The sequence below is a fragment of the Clupea harengus genome, chromosome 7 (assembly GCF_900700415.2).
Source record: "Clupea harengus chromosome 7, Ch_v2.0.2, whole genome shotgun sequence".
NCBI classification, from domain to species: Eukaryota; Metazoa; Chordata; class Actinopteri; order Clupeiformes; family Clupeidae; genus Clupea; species Clupea harengus.
This window is the reverse complement of record NC_045158.1, coordinates 10,887,532-10,911,370: the sequence shown is the minus strand read 5'-3', so window position 1 is coordinate 10,911,370 and position 23,839 is coordinate 10,887,532. Positions and strand designations below refer to the sequence as shown.

Here is a 23,839-nt window from a genome sequence, read left to right as displayed (position 1 = left end):
AAAGTTTATTTTACATCAGGTGAATATCAACTGAAAGATTTCTGTTCTTTTTGTTCTCATGCAGAAATGGCCGAGCACCACAACATGAAGCAGATTCTCACCCTAGCAAGAGACTTGGTGTGCCAAGTCCAGACTCTCATTGAAAACAAGTAACTGAGAGCCAGCATCTCTTTCTAACTCTCTTTCTCCCTCTCTCTCTCTCTCTCAAAAGAAGAAGCTTCCCGCTGTCCCTTGCTGCATCACACAAACAGGAGTCTGATAGACTTCTTAGGCCTTAAGCAATTTTAAACCTCACGATGGAGGAACTGAAGTCTCCTCTTCCATTACTCCAATGTACCTTATACAGTACCACTCCAGCATTCTCTTAGACAGCGTAAAACTCACCAATCATGGTTGACCGTTTCAACTCCTCACTACAGCTGACTTCACAGCTGAATGATTTCAGCATGTTAGCCTGTTTCTGGATCTTCTTCGGTGATGGTAATGATGATGTTCAAGTGTTTCTCTCTGCTAAAACCGCTCCAGTCCGGGTGCTGCGTCTTCACTCTGTGGCTGAGCTTGCGTGATTTCAGACCGCGGCTCCTAAGTGTTCTGTCCATTTTTGTCAGTTTTTCTGTGTATCGTTGTGTAGGGGTTTATAGCTTTTTTTGAACAGTCCTTGTTTGTGTGTGTGTGTGCGCGTGTGTGTGTGTGTGTCTGTGTGTGATCAACATGCTAAATGCAAGGTCAGTTTGTTACCCATCAGTCCGTTTCCAGCTTCGATGTTCAACAGACAAGGAGCGTTTCCTTTGATTTAATGATACAGCAATGTTAGCACACTGGTGGAACTCTAGATGCAGAGGATACAGCTTCATCCATCTTACATAAATCACTTCACTCGTGTTTAAGAGGAAGTTAAGTAGAATGTCAATTGTATCATCTGTATCCCACACAACTCTCTTTTCACAATTCTACCTACCACATATCATATATCAGCAGTATATCACAGAACAATTTACCAAATTCAACACAACAAACATACAGTATGGGGCCCTAATGTCATTGACGGACAACGAGCAATAAGCAATGTCTGCCATGCATGAGCTAAAGCTATTGTGTGGGGCATTGCGCTGACCCACCAATGTTTGCGCTTAGAAGCTTGCTCATGGTATTATATTAGCAAAATTATTTAAAGTTATTATATTAGCTCTAGCCCATATGCGTCAGGCTTTGCTCATCGCCAGTTGCCCTTCAATGGAATTAGGGCCCCTTGTCTTACAGGGGAATTCAGCAGGCATATAGCTGTGCCATTATCTATTTATGACATTGTCATTCACAACTCACTTTTCACAATTCTACCTACCACATATCATATATCAGCAGTATATCACATATATTTCAGGGGAATACTCCAGCATATATCGGTGCCATTATTTGTTTCTGAGTTCATGCCATTTAAAGGAAAGGAAGAAACAAGAACAATGTGTTGGTCTTACGCCCAAGTCTATTGATCAGGGGGAAACATTGTGTTGGTCTTACACCTAAGTCTATTGATCAGGGGGAAACATTGTGTTGGTCTTACACCTAAGTCTAGTGATCAGGGGGAAACATTTCCAAAGGAATTGTGTGGAAGTATAAAACCACATCAGTGTACTCCATTGTACGTGCTAATTTCTACAATATTTCTGTTAAACGGTTGAAGTTTGTGTGTGTGTGTTAGGGAGTGAGTGCATATATGTGTATGGGTGTGTTAGTTGAAGGAAGTGCCAAAGTAGAGGCAATTTAAAAAAAATACAGCGCTTCATTTATATAGATATATTTATTATACATCAGAGAACCGTATATTATGTACATGTGACCAGGTTACTTGAGTGAGAAGAAACTCTGACCAGTGCTTTTATTTATTTTCATTACTCTGTGATGTATTGTATATAATGCAAACGGCATTGCTCACAGATGATCTAGTAACGTACTTCTGTCTTTTTCTGCATAAGTCCTTTGTATGAGACTTTCCAAATGCAAATGTTGTCTAAGGGCATTTAGGCTTTATATTGCATGCCCTTCAGCTTTCTATTTTTGCTATAATGCTGAGTACAATGCTTTGTGGAGAAGAATTATTAACGTGATTGGAAACACAATACTGAAAATGTGATTGTGTGTACGTGTATGTGTGTGTGTTTATGTTGCACCTTCCCGGAACACCAGCCATGATGCATTTATCACAGGTATAATTCTATGGACCATTCCATCCTATAGTATGTCTCAGAGCCTGACATGTTACTGGTTCTACAAGCATTAGTTAATTCATAGATTTAGATGTCAGGCGTTGAATATTGATGGTTCTTTGTGATAGCAAGCTGTTACATGTTACCATTGTGAGAGAAAACAGTTATTTGTATATTGTGTCTTATTTATTTACTTGCTTATTTATTAATTTGTTTGTTTCCGCTTTTGTACGTACAGCTATTATATTTGTTATATTGTGGTTGGTTATTGATATATCTTACACAGTCACATCCTATATATCTACTAAATGGTCTATGTGTTTATATAAAAAAAGATATAATAAAATGGAATTGTTCTATTTTTTCCAATGCCGTTTTGATGTTTGTTGGTGGCCATTTTCCAGAACAATGGGTGGAAATAAGATTACTTTTCTGTTTGTTTAAACATACAGTAGCAGTCAAAAGTTTGGACACAACTTTAATTTTTTTGAAAAGTGTTTTCTTTACTTTTATTATTTTCTACATTGTAGATTTATACTGAAGACATTTAAACTACGAAAGAACACATATGGAACAATGTACTAAACAAAAAAAAGTTTTATCTACCATGTAGAAAATAATAAAATCGAAGAAAAATCTTCTCAAAAAATGAGAAGGTGTGTCCAAACTTTTGACTGGTACTGTACATGTATTTGGAAATTAAGGAGTAGACCTATACTTCCCAAAACTACATTACCAGAGCACATCACCATGCCTGGAGTTGTAAATCTTTTAGACAGAAGAGGGTGCTTCTGAGCAGGTTTGACCAGAAACGTACCTTAAGGTGCCATATTTAAAGGTGGATCCAATCATTTCATTGTGCGTTTCAAGTTCTTGCTCCATGTTCACTTTTTCAATTCATTTTTTCACAGATGTACACGACTCCATTCTGCCATTATACATGCTCCCTACACCTGGGCTTATATTGACATTATCATGGCTAACAGCTAAAATGACTCCTACATCCTGCACCGAATACTTCTCTCTATGTACAATCACTACATCAGAGGCCATAGATAGAGGAAGGCATCAGATAGCACTTCTGTGCTCTCTGTTCTCTCTCTGTGCTCTAGGGATTTCCCCTAGTCATACTCCCTAAAGTGTATTATTTACTATGGTATGTTTGTCAGTCACTGGGCTTTTACACAAAAGCAGCCTTGTGAGTTCGGCACCCTGTTTAATACCTTGTTTGTGCCCAGCAGCCTTGAAGACGATGCCCAATGTGCTTATTTGTGTATGTGGTATGCAAGAAAGAACATTTAATTCAATTGACCCGTAGTTGAGTGTGTGATGCCATAAAACAGGACTGTGCTGTGAACACTGTTAACACATTCTTTGTCGAAAATGTAATCCCCAGAATAAGATCCTTTAAATAAGAATGCCATTGAGATCTCCACTTTTATTTGGAGTTAGGTTTCTTCCCAGTTGCTTATATCATCAACAACATTATCATCATCGCACAAAATAAAGAAATTAGAGAAAACTAATAACATTACAAAGTGTCAGCTCACTATCTCTCCCTCACAGTCACTCACTCACAATACCTCTTCACATGCATGTACATTCACTCGATCTTACTGTTTTTGTCTCTCACACACACCCACCCACCCACACACACACACACACACACACACACACACACACACACACACACACACACACACACACACACACACACACACACACACACACACACACACTTTAGAAAAAAACATCAGTTCCTGCTTGCACAGGTCTAGCTGTGTCGCACTCCTTTGAAGTGGGCCTGGATCTGTTCTAGTGATTTGCCTTTGGTCTCGGGCACAAAGAAGATCGTGAAGAAGACGTTCAGAGCACACATGCCAGAGAACAGCCAGAAGGTTCCAGCAGAGGTCAGGGCATCCTGAAAGCCATTAGAGAGAGTCACGAAAAAGGAGAGGTTTCCACAGACCCTCAGTATCATCCTAACCTAACGTATCCAACAACTCTTGTATGTGCCAACGCACTGGTAATAAGAAACTATGATATAGTCATATGGGATGTTTATAAGAATTTCAGCTGTTCATATCTAACTAGATTTGACAAGAGAGGGAATATCTTGAGTAGTTTTAACTGCTACAGGATGACGTTGGATGTAGATGAAATGCAATTACAATATCTATTGAGTTGCTAAGTGGGCATGTCCACCTAAATAAAGGATATCTGTTTCCAAACTATGTCAGAATCTCTCCCACGTACCATGAGGTTGTGGAAGGTCTTGGTGACGATGAATGCGGAGCTCCAGTTGGTCAGAACGCAGAGCGAGCTGCCCAGCCCTCTCGCTCGCGTGGGGAAGATCTCCGACATCACCAGCCAGGGTGTGGGGCCCCAACCAAGGGCAAAGCCTGAGGAGACGTCAGGCCATTCAAGGTTTACATGCAGTGATTCAGTATCGGCTTGTGGAATCAATAGAGCTAAGTACAAGTAACTGTCTGCGATGGCTCTGACATAATCACACACCAAAATCATTTAGCAAATGGTTTTGTCTAGTGGAGTATAATCCTGTTGAGCAGCAGAGGCATTTCATTAGCTGACTGCGCTGCTTTGGAATAGAGCCCAGGATGATGGAATTGCTGTGGCCACTCCCTATAATTTGTCTGTGACAATGTTCAGCTGGAAACATTATACAAGCAGCCCCTATTGCATTAACAAGGCAGAACGGAGTCTGTTGTGCCAAACGAGGCAGCCCCATTACTCTAAAAACTATGCAAAGATATGTAATGAACACATTTAGTTTAGAATGCTAAGAATACACAGATACATTTTGCATTCGTTTATATTACTGATTTTGTTGATTAATGACAAATGAAGTATGATTAAAGTTGGGCTTGTTGCTTGCAAGTGTCAGTATATTGTCCAACTCTGATCAACATCAGCTATATTTCCAACCAAAAGCTCAGTGTAAAGTGCAAATGTGATATACAGCTTGGCGAGAATGACTTCAATATCAACATTTGATCAGATATTCTGATCTCAAAACCGGGAACTCATCAAACTATTGCATAATATTACTTGACATCCTCACTGGTCCTTCAGATCACTGATCAAAGGAATTGCTTTAAACGTGCACACCCAGTATAGATACGTTATGAGAAACCAACCATGCTTGTTGACTTTCCTTGTCTCTGACCTGTACCTAGAGGAAGTGTCAGACCTGATTGTTCCAAAGGACTGTGGATAAAAGTAGAAGGGTGCTTTGCAGAAGAGGTAGTTAGATACTGACTGGAATGAACAGTGAATCCTGGAGTAAGGGTGTGTTTATCTCCACACACAAGCAGCCAAAGAAAACACAATTAAGTTAAGAAGCACCCCAACCCAACCTTGACAAATCCTTCCAGAGAGGGGGGACACCTAGCATTGTACTTTGACCTCATAAAAATCCACCGGGAAAGTAACATTCAGCATTCGAAGGGAGCTACTTGGCATCACCTATGCGGTTACATAATTGGCCAAGTCGTCTGCTGGGGCTGGGCTTTTAACGCAAGTCACCAGATGTGGCTTCCTGGTGCCTCAACGGGCATCACGAGGTTGTTTACGCAGTAGCCATTATAGGAATCATGTGATCCAACCGTCAAGAGTCAGAATGAGTGAAGGTTAGAAAGTACTAGTCAATGTCCAGAGTTGTACTTGGGGTCACATTCAAGTTAACCTAGACATTCGAACAGCCAAAACACCATGACTGGAAGACCTAAAGGGAAGGGTGTAAGAGTCACCCCACACGGCCAATGACTTAACAGTTAAGCGGGTTGGGCTTCTACCCGCGATGTCATGGTAAATACAGCAGCTCTTTCAAATGAAAAATATAAATTCATTTCAACAAATCATTTCGTATAACTGGCACTGGAACTCATAGGTTTGTTCTACAAACATATTATTGCCGCATTCGGGCAATTCAAAGTGCATCAAATATGAATGAATGACACTCCACTGCAATATAAGCCTCATGCTCTTTGATCTGTGTGGACCTCAATTGAAAAATAACACCTGAAGCCAAAGCCAAGTCTAAACCAGATAAATGTACTCCAAAGAGAGTCAAAAGGTCTGCATGTAAAACATGTTTGGAAAACAGGCTCAGATACATGTTCATGTCGGTAGGCTCAAGATGACCACTTTTCAGGAAAATTGTACACCTTTGTGTACCAGAACTACACGCTGTAATGGTTCAGTATACCTGCTTAATTAGCTTAATTAATCCTACAGAGTGATTTCTGGTTCTGCTCCCACCTACTTAAATGCTCTTGTAAGGGCAAATGTTACACCCAGGATGCTGTGCTCATCTAGTGAGCGTCGTTTGGCACTGCCGTCTTTGCAAGTACCGCATTCCAGACCATTCTCATTTGTAGTTCCACGTTGGTGGAACGAACTGCCTATCACTACCAGAGCAGGGGCGTCCCTCTCTACCTTTAAGAAGCTTTTGAAGACCCAACTCTTCAGAGAACACCTCCCTTCCTAACTGGCACGTTGACTAGTGCTTAACAGCAGTTACATTCCTGCACTTATTTTTCTTTTCTATTTATTTTTTCAATTTTGTATGTAAAGTAGTATTTATTGTTACACTAGGTCTCTATTGCTCGTAGCTTGACTGTTCTCTCCCTTGTACGTTGCTTTGGACAAAAGCGTCTGCTAAATGACTAAATGTAAATGTAATTACTAAACACTACAGGAGGACAGATGTACTTAAAAACAGTAACACTGCTTGGGCAGATGCAGATCATTGAGTATTCAGTGAGAAACCATGTTCCTTACCTGTAATGAAGAGGCCCATGCTAGCTAACGCCAGCCAGGCCAGGTCAGGTTGAGGGTCCAGACTGATTGGACCTGGTGTTTCCATGGCGACCCAATGCCCTGAGTGTTGTGGGCTTGCGAGCCAGAAGTACACTCCAAACAATGCTGTACTGATGGCCATAGCAACACCTTACCACAGAGACAACAACACAGTGAGTTGTGAGTAAGAAGGTGATTGCAATGATGGTGATTGCAAAACACTTAAAACATTAAAACATCCATCCATCCATCCATCCAAGATGGACTAAAATCTAGAGAAGCTTTAGAAGTATCAACATGGCTACACCTTCAGTTTTCTACAGACACTTAAGATAACTGACAGGGTGAGGGTCAAGAATGTCTACATGCACAGTAGAGTTATTAGTGTACCTGACAGGGTGAGAAGAAGTTTCCTGCCTGCCCTGTCCATCAGCAGAGCTGCCACGGCTGTGAAGACCACCTGGATAGAGGCTACAATCACAGTGGCGACATCACTGTTCTGGAACAGGACATGTCATAATCGTGAGTCATGCGGATGGACATTGCGGATGACATTCACAGGCCGTGTGTAAAGTATTACAATATACACGATGTTCTCCCCGGAGCACAACTTAAAACCAATCTATACCTTGAAATGGGCCTTTTCGAAAATGGACTCTGCATAAAACATGATGGCATTGATGCCCGTGAGCTGCTGGAAGAGCATCATGACAATCCCGATCGCCAGGGGCTTGTAGATGCCTGGGTCCTTGAGATCCGACCACCCCAAACTGCCTCCCTGCAATCAGCAGTCATTATACAGGCAGGTTTAAAAAATGACCTTAAACAGAGTTAAAACAAATGGTGCGGGGAAGTATGTCATTCACATCAAGACTCCAACACGGCATGCAACTGGTGCAGATACCACTGGTATCATGTGACCGGTTTTGCTATGCTTTAGTCATGCAGAGTAAGCATTCTGACAGAGTGAGTCAGAGAAATGGCCTGATGGTGTTCTTTACAGAGGTTCCCTTCAGCACAGAGCATGGACAAGAAGCATAAAATCACTGTGTGTGTGTGTGTGTTTGTGTGTGTGTGCGTGTGTGTGTGTGTGTGTGTGCGTGTGTGTGTGTGAATGGGAGTATATCTGAGTGAGTACCTGCTTTCTGGTTTGTATATTATCGTGTAGACTTAGTAACTCTCCAATAGCAAATCTTTTTGTTGTGGACATAATAGTTTCCATGTCCAACCTCATGTATACTTAATGGACTACAATAATATCTCATATTACACAAATATTTGTAAATTTGTGTTTGCCACTTCTTTACAATCTTGCCATCTTGATTTGCAGCTATTGTTTGTTTATGGGCTGCATCACCTGGTCTTCCATAGCGCCCTCTATCCTGGCACACTCCTCCTCGGGCGAGGCGTCTGGCCCTCGCAGGAACCGCAGGGCCTCCTGGGCTTCGGCCCGCCTGCCCTGGGACAGGAGGAAGTGAGGCGTCTCGGGCATGAAGCACATCAGCACCAGCATCAGAGCCGGGGGCACCGAGGAGACGACCGCCAACCAACGCCAGCCCAGAAACAGACCTGAGGGGGATGGAAGAGAGAGAGGGATGACAGTCAAGCCAGCGGGAATGCAAATCAAAGCAATCCCAGACAGGAGAAAGACAGATATGGCTACATGCCATATGACACCAGGGGTGAATCGCTTTGGTAAAACACATGACCTGTCCGGATGTGTGAACACAGGGTTACTCTTAGTCCCAGCACAAAGCTGCTGTCCCTGCTTGGTCATGCTCATTATTGCCATGTCATGGCAGCGGAACTACAACAGCCACAGGACTGCTGGAGTTGGTCATGTTCCAGTTCAACTGAACTTCTTTACTAAATACATCTCCGTTCATCATAAACAATGAGCGTGTTCCATTATGTCACTATGCCTTGCTTCCTCTGCAGTTCACTTTTTGCTTTTGGCAGAGATAGTAACATCTGAAGCTACGCTGTGGTCACTATTCTTTATGTGACATTATGCGATGTTACAGCTCACCTTGCCTTACGTATTTAGCAATCCTGCAGAGTGCAAAGTTAGGAAAACCTGCAAACAGAGGCTGATGTTTCTTACCTGCTATGTAAGCCCCCATGATTCCAGTTACCACCATGAGCTGGACACAGGAGCCCATTGTTCCGCGCACCCGTTCATGGGACATCTCTGAGATGTAGAGCTACAGCAGGAAGAGGAGGAAGAGATGAAAATGAAGATGAAACTCATTTTACTATATACATTAAAGAGATGTTTTTTTTATCTGCCTCTTTGGAGGGTCTCAGCGAAATGAAGAGGATAACCTAAAGAAGTGTTTGAAGTTCCTTGGGAACTGAAACCGTGAGCTTGGTAATGCTGACACGAGTCACATGAGGACTACAGAGCTTTTCAGAAAAAAGAAAAAAAAGAGACTAGAACACACACAAACTAAATTATAACAAACCACAGAAAAAGGACTCGTATCTGTCTACTCACGCATGGCATGTCTACTCCATCACTGCACTTTCTATACCTACATATACTGTACAAAATATATACTAATATTTACTGGATCACTCCTGCAACTTTTCTGTACATTATGTTACTTCTTGCACTACTAGTTAGACGCTAACTGTATTTCATTTGTACCTGTACTCTGCAAAATGACGATAAAGTTAAATCTACTCTAATCTAATCTACTCGCTTATAAGTTATATTGGGAGTAAAATCAAGAATTTTCTTAAAAGTGTGCTTCACCACTCAAGACAAGCTAGATGTAATATATAATTGCTATCTGTAAGTTAATCTAAATGCTGATCTAATGAAGTCAGCTGACTGAAAACCCAGCAATGTATTTCCAGAGATCACACTGCAAAACTTTATCTTTGATACTATCACATTTTACAAAGGCAGTAGTCTACCGACATCCTCGCAAAACATACTGACAATCACTTCTAAAATTAGAGAAATCTCTTTATGGATTTAAAAGAGTCAAATAAACTTAGCATGTGTAATTTTTTATCTCATTACACTGAGAACATGACAGAACAAATTCCTTAAACTTAAGATAGATATATTTGGCACACTTACTGGGACAACCAGGGAGGTGACACCACTTGCCAAACCTGTGAGTATCCTCCCCAGATACAACATCCAGTGGTTCTGGGCAGTGATGATAATGGTGAAGCCAAAGATGTATGGCATGGCGCAGAACATGAGGGTCAGCTTCCGTCCAATCTTATCCACCACCGCGCCACCCAAGAGGCCACCAAGAGCTGCCCCAATGGTCACCACCGACTACAAGGCAATACAACCAAATCAACACAAAAGCCATTATATCAAGTCGCAATCTATTACAAATGATGTGAAACGTCTGTAGCCTGGTAAATAATATCAAGGCATTGTACTCCATCTTACCCCAAACCAGGAAGCTTCCTCTGGGTCAAGCCGCATCCGTGGGTCAGGGATCCTACACAGGTCTGGGATGGCAGGAGAGCTGTACCCCAGAACAAAGCCAAAACTAAGGGGACCCAGGATGGCTGCAAATGTGGCCAAGTAGAGCTTTCCATTTTTCACCTTGCTGTGAACAAAGTAAAAAGACAACATGCCTTCATGTCCTGCAGTGAAGATGTAGCCTAGTCTATTAAGTGTTTCCCATTCCATAACTTATGGTGGTTAGCCTAATTTAGAGGGCTACTGGTCCACTAAAATGTTTAATTGTATCATTTTAGTTTATTTTCAGCCTAAAAGTAGGTTAATCTTGGAAGCATCACACACACATACACAAGTTAAGAGTTAAATATTTGTCTTTCAAACCAAAGCAATGTAATTTCCCTTGCCCCAGACCTTTATTCCGTTTTTATTTCTAACCAGACATTTAAAGACAGTTTCACACCACTCGAAGATGCACTTTTCGATGCATATACCAAAACTCCTATTTTTATATGCAGAATGTTTAAGTGACTGGCTGTCACAACCTGGACGTCTATCATAGCTGTGATTTTAAACAACTGACAAGCCTGCATTGCGTGTAGTAATAATTATAATAATAAACTTTATTTGTAAAGCACCTTTCATGCATAACAATGCAGCTCAAAGTGCAAATCGATCTTCTTATGTCTACTTGTTAGGATAAAGATAGTGGTCTCTATTCCAACAACAACTTTTAGGCTACTTACTCCAGGTAAGAGCTGCGCTCCAACTCGCCCTCGTCAGAACCCAAAAGAGGTCTTGAGGCTTCATCTCGGTCCATTTGCTGAAGTGCCTTGATCCCGCGTGAAATTCAACTGCACCAGTATCGTTTTCTGTAGCTCGCAAAAGACATTCATAGCGCGGGTGCCTGAAACACACTGACTCTGTTTTCCAACACAATCAATCTGTTTACTATGTCAAAAGTCAGCTGATATGCATGCTAACTGTTTAAAAATGTTTTCCGGAGATCTTTCACTTTTCAAAATAAAAGCTCTATTTTCCATTGTCCTATTTCACGAACGTAGCCTATGTTTGTACGTTAGAGGATGAATATACTATTACTTTGATATGAAAAATATTTCCCATGATGGTCAATCGCCGTGGACAGCATTTACTACGTCTCTAAAAATGTAATTACATGAAAAAGAAACGTTTGCGCAAAGGCCTTTCCTATAGGCTACTTTCATTTCCATGCAGCTGTTCTGAAGATACCATTTCCTGCCCTGACCATATCCCCTCGCCTTCACATGTGCGTCTTAACCATACAGAGGTCTACAAACCCTTTGGCAAACTCTTTGGTGTTCAGTGACATTACTCAATTCATGTTATGTGTGATGATTGATTCAAGTGTCAACATTTTCAGAAATGTGGCTTGATAAATTCCGATACCACAACTAATCGGCTGTAGCGCAAAATCGCCTAGATCTATAAAACAGATTGTTTTAAAATTAAATTAGAACAATATAGCATAGACTGCATATATCCCCATAGGCCTATATGTAGCGTGTACGATATAATAACAACTTAAGATGTAACCATGAATTGCAATGTCTTTTGCAACGTTTTTTCTTTTACTACCACACGGGAGGCTACAGAACCACAGAACATTACCATTACCTTACTGTTCCCTTGGTTACAAATTGAGTCTACAGTGTCATTGTTTGCAGTTACTACAGAAACTCTCCGGCTATGCGACGCCCAGCGAGAAACGAGTAGAATATACTGCAATTCGTTCAAATGGATTCAGCTCTGTATAGGAGCACATCTGACTTACACCAGGTTTGTTTGACATTATTTGCATAGTGTTTGAATTGCCTAAGTTTGTAGACTTTTGCTTCTCTGTTGCTGACACCTCGGTTTCCTCTTCCAAGCACGTTCCCATTTTTGTATTTTATTATTTTGCTCTGTGTGATTAGTCTGGAGACCTACACCACTAACCTAGATTCGAACAAACCCAATTTTATTAGCCCTAGCATCACTCATTAGTTAATCTATGTGTTTGTTTCTGTATGCATTTATGTAGGCCTGATATAATCTGATATGGACTATGCTATTCTTAAACCTATGTTGTTACAATGCTAAATGTAAACGTAAAGCCTATAAAGCTCAGAATCAGAATCAGATTCTGTACGTATGGTTGAAGATGAAGGGCTCAAAAGAACCCTCAGTCATGTCAGTGCTGAATAGCTGGAATGTCACAGATCTGAAAATATCTCCTGAGGAAGTAACCTAACTTAGAACATCATACACTTTTCTCTGTACCTCTTTCAACAGTTCTCCTTTTATAAAAGTCTATATACAAGGCCTAACGCTCTTAAAATCCATGTGGGTCCATCAAGCAATCTTTAACACTGATGTGCGGTGTGTTTATCCCAGTCAGACAATGACACAACTTCACTCACCCCATCAGAGTCAAAGCATCAGGAAACACCAGAACATGGTTTCCAACGTTTTTTTGGCTCAAGCAATGTCTTCAGATTATTAGGACCAAAACCTGACCGACCAGACCTGCGCAGTGACCTCATAATAAAAAACAAGGTTGAATTGCTGTGAGTATAAAAAACAAATATTATCTTTCAAAACAGGTATACTGATAAAGTATAAAGTATACTTCATAATTGTATGTTCAATGTATTATTTAATACATATTTAACACCAAAGCTTTGAAATGCCCACTCCCCCAGCTATGAGTCAGGGTTAGAAGCCATGTCTAAGTCACAGTTTGAAACAGCAGTCATTTGTTTCAACAAGGCCATCAGTCTGCAGCCTATACAGGTGAGTGGTAATAACAGGGGGGGGGGGGGGGGAATCCTTTTCTGTCATTTGGGAAATTTAAGCTATAGTCCTATGAAGTATCTTTCTGGGGATATGATATCCACAGTAAAAATGATTATTATAGATGTTTAATGAGTTTGTACTAATTGCTGACAGATTCGATTGTATGTGGAAATGGGAGAGGCCTATCTCCAACTGTGTGATTTCCAGTCTGCTGCCCAGAGTTACAGGCAGGCTTGCTATCTAGACCCAGAAGACACGCGCTTTTTTCACCGTCTTGCATTCATCTACTACCTACAGGTACATTTTGTACTTATGAGAATGGGAGAGGAGACAAATGTTTATAATGGTCACATGTAGCGGACAAAGTGGTGTTGTGGAGTATATTTATGCTCTGGCTCTTAACTTAAGTGTTTCACTGCTGTAGAAGAGACTGTCTGATACAGATCATAGTGGAAAATTGTTGTATCCTCAATACTAAACCAAACATTTCAAGAATCATCAAATATGATTTGAGAATCTATAGGGCCTATAGACATAGACGCAACTAGGATGTATGGTGTTTGTGTGTACATTGCAATGTCAATGTGCAGTCCGCAAATTCACTCTGATACAGTTATTGTCAAATTCAGCGAATTGCTCCTCACGGTCCTCTTGCTGTCTGTTCAGTGTGTGTGTTTAGAAGAAAAAAACTTGTACACCGTCATAAACAATTCCAGCTGATGAACACGTCTCAGGAGGATGAAAGGGTGTGGTGTGATTTGATTGTCCTTTCGCCAGAATCGCAGACTCTGCCTTTAAAACCGCCTGTTACTACTTCCTTTGTCCACAGGGTCAATGTCTCTATGACAAGGGGATGTTTCTGGAAGCACTTGAGTCTTTCTCCAAGGCAACTGAACTGAAACCTAACTTTAAGTCCTATCAGTTTAGGAGGTCAGTCTGAAATTTGGTTAATCATAATAAGAACAATGTTAAGTCATATGGTTATACCAACATTTTGAACCATTTTCATCACCAAGCCAAACATTAGCTGGCGATAACATGGTTCTGTAGAGCTTAATGATTAAGCAATCTCAAGTTCTAAATAAAACGAAGAAGCCAGACTGATTCTCAGCCTTTCGTCTTTAGTCATTACCTTGTTCTCTTCAACCAGCTAGATATTGCAATGTTTCTGTTTCAGTACAAAGTGTAGCACAGTACAAGTGTAAGTGTCATTTTTCACCCTTCATTTCACCTCTGTTGTTATTCTTCAACAAATAGCTTGGCGTGTCTGACTGCTTTAGGACGATACAGTGACAGTCTGAAGCTGGTCAAGCAGTGGCTGGAGACAGACGAGCAGACAGCAGACCTCTTTGTTCTTAAAGCCCGTCTGCATCAACAACTCTCCCAGGTGGGTGTAAAAAAATCAGCTTTTGAATGTTTAAAAGTACACACAAATACCAAAACTAGTTTAATTAATAGTTATTAGCTCTCAGTGGATAGCGATTATCATCCGTGTGGCAGCATTCTCTTATTATAAACTACTACATCAGAAAGGAAACTATTCATCATTTTAAGGTTTACCTCATGACATTCACAAAAACAAAGCACAGCACTAGCAAAAGATCAGTCATTAGAGTACATGGCATTTGAAGAATTATCCTTCCTGTGACCATTAACAATTAATCAAATCATATTCACATCACATTTAAATTGAGATAATGGCAATTTTAAACATCAGTGGTGGAGCCTTATCACCTCAGACCAACCCCGCTCAAGTGGTAATTCCTTAAGGCTTCCTGCAGATGTCGCTCTGCTACCACAGCCTTAAGTCAGCCCTCAAGCTGAACCCCACTTGTCCAGAGGCCCGTGGGCTGCTGCGGCAGCTAAAGGAGGCTGGGGAGGTTTGTCAACAGCAAGCCCGGAGTAAGGCAGTGGAGGGGAACCTGCGAGGCGCCCTGGTGAGGAGCAACACCTCCGTGCAGTACAGTCCAGAGAGAGCGTCATACTACCTGTTCAGGTGAGGTTTATGGAGGGTGATTCAAACATCCATTTAAAACAATATCTAGAAGTCATAATATATAATACTTGTGTAATGGAGTATCTTGTTAGTAAAGAATACTGGTTGGTGGGGCTCTTGGGTATCTGTGAAGAAGAGTGTGGACAACATGGGCAAACTAACACCACAGTTCTTGTCAACAATGGGACTGTGTGTGATGGATTTGAACATGTGTTAGAAGTCATAATATAGCAGTTTTACATGTCACCAGTGAATGAGTTTTCATTTGCTGGCTGATACATTTATGAAAACACCACCAGCAGTTATAAACACATAATCCATTGTGCTTCGGTGTCCAATGCGATTTTGCTTCCTGGTGTCCTCTAGAGGGACTCTGCACCGCCGACTGAAAGACTTCACCACTGCCATTGAAGACCTCATCCAGGCCATTGAACTGAGCGAGTTGGTGCCAGAGGACGCTCTAGGGGAGAGACAGGAAGGAACTGAGGAGATCCAGGAAGAAGCTCACACCCAGCTTGTGCTGACCTACAATGACTTCGCCGTGCACAGCTTCTCCCACGGCTTCTATAAGGAGGCTGCCATGCTCCTTAGCAGAGCCATACAGGACCACAGGGATGCGAGCGGCCTGTTCATTAACAGAGGAGGTGATGAGATGTAGGAGGCCATTATTGTGGTTCAGAGGTGGATTATCCTGTAGTAAAAGTTCCTTTTTATGGATTTGCTAATTAGTACTTGTGTATGTGTGAGATGTACATTTTTCAGTAATATAATCAGCCTACTGGCGGTGATATAGATAGTGACATTATCATCAGAGTAATTGTGGGTTTATTATTGGTGGAAATCTAATATTCAATTAAATGAGTCCCTACCAATACGTTCAACTTTATAGAGAAGAGCAGCTGAGGATTGTTGTTGATGTTTACTAGCACTAGGCAGGGTCAGAGGCCAAATGACTGGGTGCTCATGAGAAAGTCCTACCTTGCACTGAATTTACTCATAGAGAAAAGCGCTGACCTCTGATCTTCCGCAGCAACTGCTCATGACTCAGTGTTTCTTCAATTCGCATTTAAAGCACATTGCACAGTACACACAGCACAGACAGCCCACTGTCTTTAAAAAGTTCTATCACAGTATCCATAAAGTCATTGATCTCTTTGAAAGATCCTGATCACTGAAATATGCTGTATATTCTGTGAAGATTGCTTCTTTAAGCAGGGGGACTTGGTTTTCGCTCTGGCTGACTATCAGCAGGCCGAGGAGCTGGACCCACATAACAAAGCCATTTGGTCTCGGCTGGCTGTCATTCACAACACCCACGGTCTCCAAAACCACAAAGACAGGTCCCTCACACAACTCCTAAAATGCTTCTGAGATGAAAATGTAAAGTAGCCCTGCCATTTTAATCTGGTTTTCAAGCTTAAAATGCATTGCATGTTTTCATACCCACAGAAAGTATCAGGAAGCAGCTAAGCAGTTCTCATTAGCCGTTAAGTACAACCCAGGAGTCAGTCAGTACTACGAGAACTGCTTTAAAGCACATTACAAAGGGCAGAAATTTGACATGGCAAAGGAGGATGCCATCAACAACCTAATCCTGGACCCCACTAATAACCAGGCAAGTTTTCATATGCAGCTCGCAACCGCTAAGGGGGGCGGCCATGTGGGCCTGACTTGACGACTACCTGCTTCTCCAACCTCCAAACAGCTACTGTATGTCAGATGTGACTACAGAATTGTATTTTAATTGAATTATTGAATTTAATTTTTATTTCTGTGTGTGACACTTGTGAGAAAGGAGATGTGAGATTAATAATCAGGAACATAAAACTGTTCCCTTTGTCCAGGTGGAGCCTCTTCTTCTGAGACTGTTCCCAGGATGCTCTCTGTCGGCTATCCTGTCCAGTGAGATGGCCCACACACTCAGGTCTCAGCTCGAAGACCGCATTAATGCCCATAAACAAGCAATGTCTCCTGTGTCAAGGTAAATCAAGTCAGAGAACTGCTTGCACATACAAAGATATATTTTAGATGAGAAGGTCCACATACTGCACATTCATCCATGTATGTAGGCCTACTCAGAATTATACATTTCTGTCCAAGGCTGAATTTTTTTTGTCAACCACAAATTTCCATTGTGTGTAGTATTTGCTTCTCTGTTTTTAGACTGACCGATACACTCGGACAGTTGAAGGTCCTGGATGAAACAGATAACCAGTCGGAGGAAACTCTTAATGAAGAGGAACATTCAGACACATAGTGGCCATGACGAGTAGACTGTAGACATGACTGCTTAATAAAACAACAACCAGACAGCAGAAATCCTGAATGAACACATTAACTCTGAACACTATACAGAGATACACCTTTTGATTTCATTTCCTCAGATTCAGTGATTTGGCATTAAATACTTCTTTATGGAAACCTTATGGAAAGATTTTTGTGCCACTTTATGGCTGCACCCACCATTGCTTTGAGTGCTCGTAAGGCAACTGTAGGTGCCCTTAGGACCAAGAGCATTTAGGGGAACATTGACTCTCCATGAATGAAATAATATTGCAGGTGGGAAAATATTGGAGTCTATAGAAGTCTATGGAACCTATAGAAGACTAACTTGTGGTTGTGGTGTAAGCGTCTGGGTTAGTTATGTGTTGAATTGTGATAAGGACACCTCAAATTTTCAAAGTGGTTTCATAGTATGACGGCGACAGGAAACCCCTAAGACTGGTAGATGAAATGAAATGAAGAGATGAGACGTCATCATTGACTTGATAAAATAATTGCTCAAGGATATGCTAAATTAGCAGTGGATAGAGCTGGAGCCGAGACTGTTAGGTTTCTCTCTTTCAGCAAGGCCGCAGCTGCCATTAGCCCTGCAGTCCACAGTAATTGCACTGACAGCTGACAGCCAACAGCTGATAGACTCAGCACTCTCTTTTCCCTACAGATGATGCCCTCCCTGGGCTGTCAGCGAAGACCTGTAGTCCTTTCTCTGAATCATTCTGCATTTAGCAACTGTTTGCTTCTGATGTAAATTGTAATCAAACTGGCTCTCCGCTGTTAAGTCATAAAACTTGGGATTAAGACATTAGACTTTTAAGACTTAAGGTTTTGTCACCTCCCAAGCAGAACTTTTACAACATATTGTCCAGAGAGTTAAACTTTCACATCTAATTGGAACCATGTCCTTTGGTGAGCTGTTTCCCAATACAAATTGTCTGTTAAATTAACCTTTACCTTTAAATCCATGGGTGCTACTTGAATGGGTGCAAAGAACATGCGAAAAACCCTCTGTAATATCTAGCTTATGGCTTGCTTTTCATCATGGCTTTACATTAGAGTAGCAGAGCATTTCTTTCTAAACATGAGACTATAAGCAAAGACTAGATATTTGGAATATACTGGACGAGACTACACTTGAAGACATGTGTAGGTTTTGGCTATAGAGCTGCCAGGTAAGAAATAAAATAAAGAATATGTATTTCATCTAACAGGAGCAGATGACTGATATGACTTTGTATAGTCTCTTCATAGAACTAAATCACTAGTTATTACATAAAAAAATGCTTGTGGCTGGCAGAGTCTTACAGTGTACTGTAGCAAGATTCATTAGACTCGTGCTCCATCAGTGGTCGGTGGTGTTAGCACTTAGGGGAGTTTCCTCGAGACTACATGCACGTGTGGACCGCAAGTGCGGAAAAAAAGAGAAATCTTCAATAACAGGCAGTGGTCGCAGAGAGTCCAGAAGTGCTGTACGCCGGCGTAATAAAAGTTTCAGGTTTCTCTCTTGACAGGGATTGGGAAGGTGGCCAGAAGAGGCTGTGGCCGCCAGATTTTCCCTCAGACAAAAACATATTTCTCCAAGGCACTGGCCTCCTGTCAAAAAGTCCATTGTGGACCATTTTCATTCACCTTTGTCAAGAGACTGTTTTGTCTAAAACATGCAACACATGTCTGTAATTCTTGGACAGTGTCAGGAGCAGGTGGAGGAGACATTCCTCAACGAATATCATATTTTTTGACGTTTGACGAAAATGTCGGCTGCTTTCTGACATGACAAGGCAAAGTGCACACCAGCCCTCTGCTGTCTGCCCTCTGTAGACCATGAAAAATGCATACACAGTACACGCCACCTTCATTTCTTTTATTTTCATTTTAAATAGACACATAACTACTTCAGTTAATGTAGAAAAAGTATATCACAATAAATATATTTACATAACTGGCTTGGTAATGTAAATTGATGTAATCAACTAATCACTGCATTACATACCTCAAACAGGTTATTTTTGCATCACATAATATAATCACTGCCAATGACATGTGATTTGGGGACTGACTGGCCACAATACTAAAATGGCTTTGAGAGTCTCACCATGTTGAAAGAAATATGCCTTCATGATCCCCAAATGTATAAAGGTACAGCCTGAAAATATTTAACAGCACCATGTCTGGAAACAGAGACACAAAATCTTTCCACAGAGACACTTAAAAAAAACCAATGTATTCCTCTGGGAGAGATGAAGATACTGATGTTTTTAAGACCAGAACATTTTTCACTTGTGTTTCGTTTTAATGCTCTAAACTCCTTTTTAAAACTTGTCTCCGCAATTCTGCCGTGGTGCAAAGTAGATGGTGAATTTAGAACTCAGTATTTAATCCTATTTAACGTTTCCCTCTCCTCTTAAAAGCCAGTCCCAAGTTGTGGATCATTCAATAAACCATTCATCAATAAACCCACAGAGCACAGCAGCAGATTGTTTAATGGCTCCTGGTTAGGTGCAGATTTACTAGACTACTAGGTTGTTGTTTGGGGACCCTCTGCGCTATCTAGTATACCTGGGCACTGAGACATTTTCTCAGTTCCTTACAGTTTTCTGCATTTAACCTCTTTCTAGCAGTCCTGAGGTAAAAATCTTCTGATCTGGAGGGTAGTTCTTACTCCCACAAACGTCCACGTTATAAGATGGTTGCGTGTAGTGGGAGCCCAGAACTGCTTGTCTTTATCCAAGACTTTTGCGTGGGCACTTTCCAAATGGTCTTCTCGACTTTATCCTTTTTATTGTTTTTTCCCGCCGCAGGGGCGAGTAGTGGGAGCCCAGAACTGCTTGTGTTTATCCAAGACTTTTGCGTGGGCACTTTCCAAATGGTCTTCTCGACTTTATCCTTTTTATTGTTTTTCCCCACCGCAGGGGCGTGTAGTGGGAGCTCAGAACTGCTTGTCTTTATCCAAGACTTTTGCGTGGGCTCTTTCCAAATGGTCTTCTCGACTTTATCCTTTTTATTGTTTTTTCCCGCCGCAGGTTGGGTTACCTGTGATCAAAACAGAACAGAGTCAGGGGATTGGTATAGGCCTGGATTTGGCATGTTCAAGTGAGTTAGCTGTTGATATCGTAATGACATGAGGGTTCACTGGGCTACCCAGCACAACCTAAATGTCCTCTGGAGAGACTATAATGATCCATGTCCCTTGGACTCATGAGCATTTAAAGCAAGGATCACCTCTACAGCTTTGGTAAGATAAGGAGTTGTGTCATACGCAGCAGCAGAGGGTGTAGCATTTGAGTTTGGCGGCGTTGCGTCCTGTTCCCGCGTAGCGATTCTTCTTTGGGAGCAGAAGGACAAAGGACACAACGAGGGACAAGTGGTAGAAACTGTGGACGTAGGCATATTCCCATTCCTGTATGGACAGATCAGGACATTTTAGCCACAAATATAAGCTGCCACACTTTGGCCATGTCAAAGCACCAGAGGTACATAAATGTTGCTGGAAATGTAGCGAGGTACCTCAAAGTAGAAGCGCAGCATCAAGGCAAGGGCTCCAAAGCAGCATCCTGGGCCCACCTGTTGTGTGTAAACACTCTTCTCTGGGTACAGGCACCTCTTCTCTTTCATCTGCTGCAACTGCAAGGTGACACATGGAGAATCTTCAGGAAGTGGCATGACTTAAGATCCAGGAGTTTCCACACTATCATACTAAAGCGTTAATTCAAACTGGCCTACCCAAACTGAATAATAATAATTTTGCTGTAATTGCTGATGAAAATAAGTTTCCTAGTGGTGCTACACTGAAAAGTATGTGTGTGTGTGTATGTGTGTGTGTGTGTGTGTGTGTGTGTGTGTGTGTGTGTGTGTGTCTGTGTGTCTGTGTGTCTGTGTGTCTGTGTGTGTCTGTGTCTTTAATTCACATCATTTATAGCATGTTTTGCACCCCCTGTTGGTTCCTCGGCACTGCACTCACCCATTTAACTGTGATTAGGAGCACAGCTGTTCCTATCGGGCCTGAATAGACACCGTAGCCCAAGCGGTCCTGGTATATCCTCACTGCAGTAGTCAGAACTCCAAACATGTTCAGAGTGGAGCGCTTGGGCTCATCAAAGTCACCCAGTGCTGGACGACAGAGAAAAAGAAGATGCAATAGTGTGCAAAAACTCAAAATATCTTCATTAGTTTCCTAGGACACTATGCAGAGAGCATGCCTCAAATGATAGGCTGTCATACCAGGCATACCAGCAATACCAAGAGGGGGGTCTGCAACACTTTCACAAAAGTGAAGGAGCATGTTTATCTGATCGAGATATTTGGTACTTGAAAATAATGACATTAGATAAGTTCTTTTGGCTTCATAGTAAAGGAATTACTATATTTAATGCTAGACCATCATCTTTAGTATTTGAAATTAACGTGTCAACCAATTATTAATGGCTCTGCTCTTTTGCCTTGTATTTTAATCCATTAGGCATCCTAATAACTTGTTATTAATCAGTGTTAACCTCAGTGTTTGATCAAAGAAATCAAAGCACACTTACCTAGCAGAGTGACCCACATGGAGATGGCTGTGCCGTAAATGGTGAAGTACTCCAGAATTTCATATTTCATGAAACAAATAATGGACAGGCCCGGTCCATCACAGGCATGCAAGATCTGTGTGATAGATAGTTTTCATCCTCAGCAATGACATTTTGTGTTCCTTTAACATTATATCATTTTGTGAAAAATATCATATTCAAGAACACAGGTTGCAGTAGAGGGCCCTGATTTACGTACGCATGTGGGCCATTTCCAGTTCATATTGACACATATGTGCATCCAATGTGATGAAATTTGAATTCTGTGTATGTAAATTAGCCATTAATATCTTGACATATACTCATTTCACTACCTGCCACCCATTCTACATTGCATCAACCGATAGAAGATAAGACAATAATAAACAAGATAATACACAATGTAGTTTTCTGTACGGTGACAACTGGATAAAGACTTCATGACAAGGGCACCACTATGCTTGACCAGTTCAACGACATTTCTGTTGCTCTTCAATACTGTTAACTACTAACGACAACTACAGTGAGACGTTTCAAACTTCAGACTGTTAGTTTGTACCAAGTTTCAACACAAACGGGGTAGAGCCACTCTGTCCTCCTTACCACTGTGAAGAACATGGTGAAGAAGTAGACCATAGCCTCCATGTGAAATCCCCTCTTGGTGGCGATGCTGATCAGAGGAAAGTACACCAGGCTGCTGATCATGGGCATGAGCATCTTGGCAATATATGCCCCCATTTTGGACTTAATTCTCCAGCGAGAGCCCTGACGTGTTTGGAAAGAAATAATAAGGCTTATAGAGTGTATTCCTTCAGAGCCAAATAACTTGTCTGGGCAGGAGAGACGCGTTGACCCACACGGACACAGGCACACACTTACACACACAGCTGTCTCTCCCGTGTGGAGCTTTAAAGTTTAAATGTCCAAGCAGCAACACTTGAGCGTCCATGTGCCTTGTCATCAGAGAGACAGCTGTCTGAATGTTGCTATGCCATTGCAGGGCACGTGTTTGCTCTGCCTTTTTTAACATTCTAGACTCCCAGTCAAGGGTCACTGAGAACATTGGAAAAGAAACTGAAAGACAAATCTTGATAAATGGATATCTTTTGGACAGGTTTTCAGCTAGCAGATCTTTGGTACAGACCCAAAACTTGGCTGTGGTTTTATTTTGTAAAAAAAAAATGACATGTCCTGTGCTACCATTCAAATCCCCTGACATTATTGTTAAATAAACATATAACAGCTGAACAACACTTCATTCTGATTAACTACTAAAATACCACCTTCTGTTGTTTTTTTGTGAAGTTGTTTGAGCCTTGTCGGTCCTATTTTGTGCAACTTTGTAGAGTGCCGTGATCTTTTCTAGTATTTTCAAACCTACTTTGGGATATGTTACTGAACAAGTCAGATCAGATTGGTCCGGTATTATTTGTGATATACAGGCCCAAATATGGCCCAAATACAGGCCCAAATACAGGGCCACTCAGAATTTGAGGGTTGGGTTGGTATGTGTTTGTGTCCCAGCCAGTCTGAATCACGCAGAATACCAAGCTGCCAGATGACATACATACTTACGGGGATGTATTTACTGTCATGGGAATGCTTCAGATTCCTTGTTATAAATAAATGTGTATTTCACTATTTTTTTTTTTTAAGAAACATCAATCTCCTCTAATGTCTGAAAAGGTAACTAACATTTGTTAAAATATGGAGAAAGCTTAATTCCTATTCTCAGTTAGGACGA

General features: G+C 41.4%; 4 protein-coding genes across 9 annotated transcripts in view; 2 read left to right on the top strand and 2 right to left on the bottom strand.

Moving 5' to 3' along the window:
• The window catches only part of sgsm1a (small G protein signaling modulator 1a), a 41,022-nt gene extending 38,449 nt beyond the window's left edge, over nucleotides 1–2,573 (top strand). For both annotated transcript variants that reach the window (XM_012830551.3, XM_031570485.2), the window contains one exon: nucleotides 65–2,573. In XM_012830551.3, the coding sequence (XP_012686005.2) occupies nucleotides 65–153 (89 nt within the window). In that variant the 3' untranslated portion in view covers nucleotides 154–2,573. The remainder of the gene's footprint in view (nucleotides 1–64) is intronic.
• Nucleotides 2,574–3,622: 1,049 nt separating this feature from the next.
• On the bottom strand, nucleotides 3,623–11,409 carry slc2a8 (solute carrier family 2 member 8). The gene is made up of 10 exons (XM_012830606.3): nucleotides 11,205–11,409; nucleotides 10,444–10,606; nucleotides 10,117–10,323; nucleotides 9,130–9,229; nucleotides 8,383–8,594; nucleotides 7,654–7,803; nucleotides 7,416–7,524; nucleotides 7,008–7,175; nucleotides 4,461–4,606; nucleotides 3,623–4,125 (listed from the first exon to the last, which is right to left on the bottom strand). Exons 1-10 carry the CDS (start codon nucleotides 11,276–11,278, stop codon nucleotides 3,979–3,981), a joined length of 1,476 nt encoding a protein of 491 aa, XP_012686060.1. The 5' UTR covers nucleotides 11,279–11,409; the 3' UTR covers nucleotides 3,623–3,978.
• Nucleotides 11,410–11,454: 45 nt separating this feature from the next.
• LOC105902869 (tetratricopeptide repeat protein 16) lies at nucleotides 11,455–17,697 on the top strand. 5 transcript variants are annotated; one of them, XM_042708245.1, is made up of 12 exons: nucleotides 11,456–11,746; nucleotides 12,165–12,276; nucleotides 12,874–13,046; nucleotides 13,182–13,272; nucleotides 13,429–13,572; nucleotides 14,105–14,205; nucleotides 14,533–14,662; nucleotides 15,057–15,271; nucleotides 15,638–15,915; nucleotides 16,470–16,611; nucleotides 16,721–17,252; nucleotides 17,435–17,697. In XM_042708245.1, the coding sequence occupies exons 2-11, from the start codon at nucleotides 12,235–12,237 to the stop codon at nucleotides 16,944–16,946; spliced, it is 1,542 nt and encodes a 513-aa protein (XP_042564179.1). In that variant the 5' UTR covers nucleotides 11,456–11,746; nucleotides 12,165–12,234; the 3' UTR covers nucleotides 16,947–17,252; nucleotides 17,435–17,697. The 5 variants fall into 5 exon arrangements, with proteins under 5 accessions (XP_042564181.1, XP_042564179.1, XP_042564180.1 ...); XM_042708246.1 differs by having other exon boundaries at nucleotides 11,456–12,276; nucleotides 12,908–13,046; XM_042708247.1 differs by having other exon boundaries at nucleotides 11,455–12,276; nucleotides 12,908–13,272.
• A 2,090-nt stretch (nucleotides 17,698–19,787) lies between these two features.
• Nucleotides 19,788–23,021, bottom strand: mymk (myomaker, myoblast fusion factor). Its single transcript, XM_012830607.3, has 5 exons — nucleotides 22,699–23,021; nucleotides 22,078–22,192; nucleotides 21,510–21,658; nucleotides 21,056–21,172; nucleotides 19,788–20,948 (listed from the first exon to the last, which is right to left on the bottom strand). Exons 1-5 carry the CDS (start codon nucleotides 22,831–22,833, stop codon nucleotides 20,802–20,804), a joined length of 663 nt encoding a protein of 220 aa, XP_012686061.1. The 5' UTR covers nucleotides 22,834–23,021; the 3' UTR covers nucleotides 19,788–20,801.
• Between the last annotated feature and the right edge of the window lie 818 nt (nucleotides 23,022–23,839).

Coding starts and splice junctions, on each gene's coding strand:
- slc2a8 (XM_012830606.3), bottom strand. CDS start 11,278: ATGGACCGAGATGAAGCCTCAAGACCTCTTTTGGGTTCTGACGAGGGC. Junction 7,525..7,653: donor TCGAAAAGGCCCATTTCAAG/GTATAGATTGGT, acceptor GTCCTGTTCCAG/AACAGTGATGTCGCCACTGT. Junction 7,176..7,415: donor ACTTCTTCTCACCCTGTCAG/GTACACTAATAA, acceptor CTCTGTGGTAAG/GTGTTGCTATGGCCATCAGT.
- LOC105902869 (XM_042708245.1), top strand. CDS start 12,235: ATGGATTCAGCTCTGTATAGGAGCACATCTGACTTACACCAG. Junction 13,047..13,181: donor AAAAACAAGGTTGAATTGCT/GTGAGTATAAAA, acceptor CCACTCCCCCAG/CTATGAGTCAGGGTTAGAAG. Junction 15,272..15,637: donor GCGTCATACTACCTGTTCAG/GTGAGGTTTATG, acceptor GGTGTCCTCTAG/AGGGACTCTGCACCGCCGAC.
- mymk (XM_012830607.3), bottom strand. CDS start 22,833: ATGGGGGCATATATTGCCAAGATGCTCATGCCCATGATCAGCAGCCTG. Junction 21,659..22,077: donor CATGTGGGTCACTCTGCTAG/GTAAGTGTGCTT, acceptor TCTGTCGTCCAG/CACTGGGTGACTTTGATGAG. Junction 20,949..21,055: donor TGCTGCGCTTCTACTTTGAG/GTACCTCGCTAC, acceptor CTGTCCATACAG/GAATGGGAATATGCCTACGT.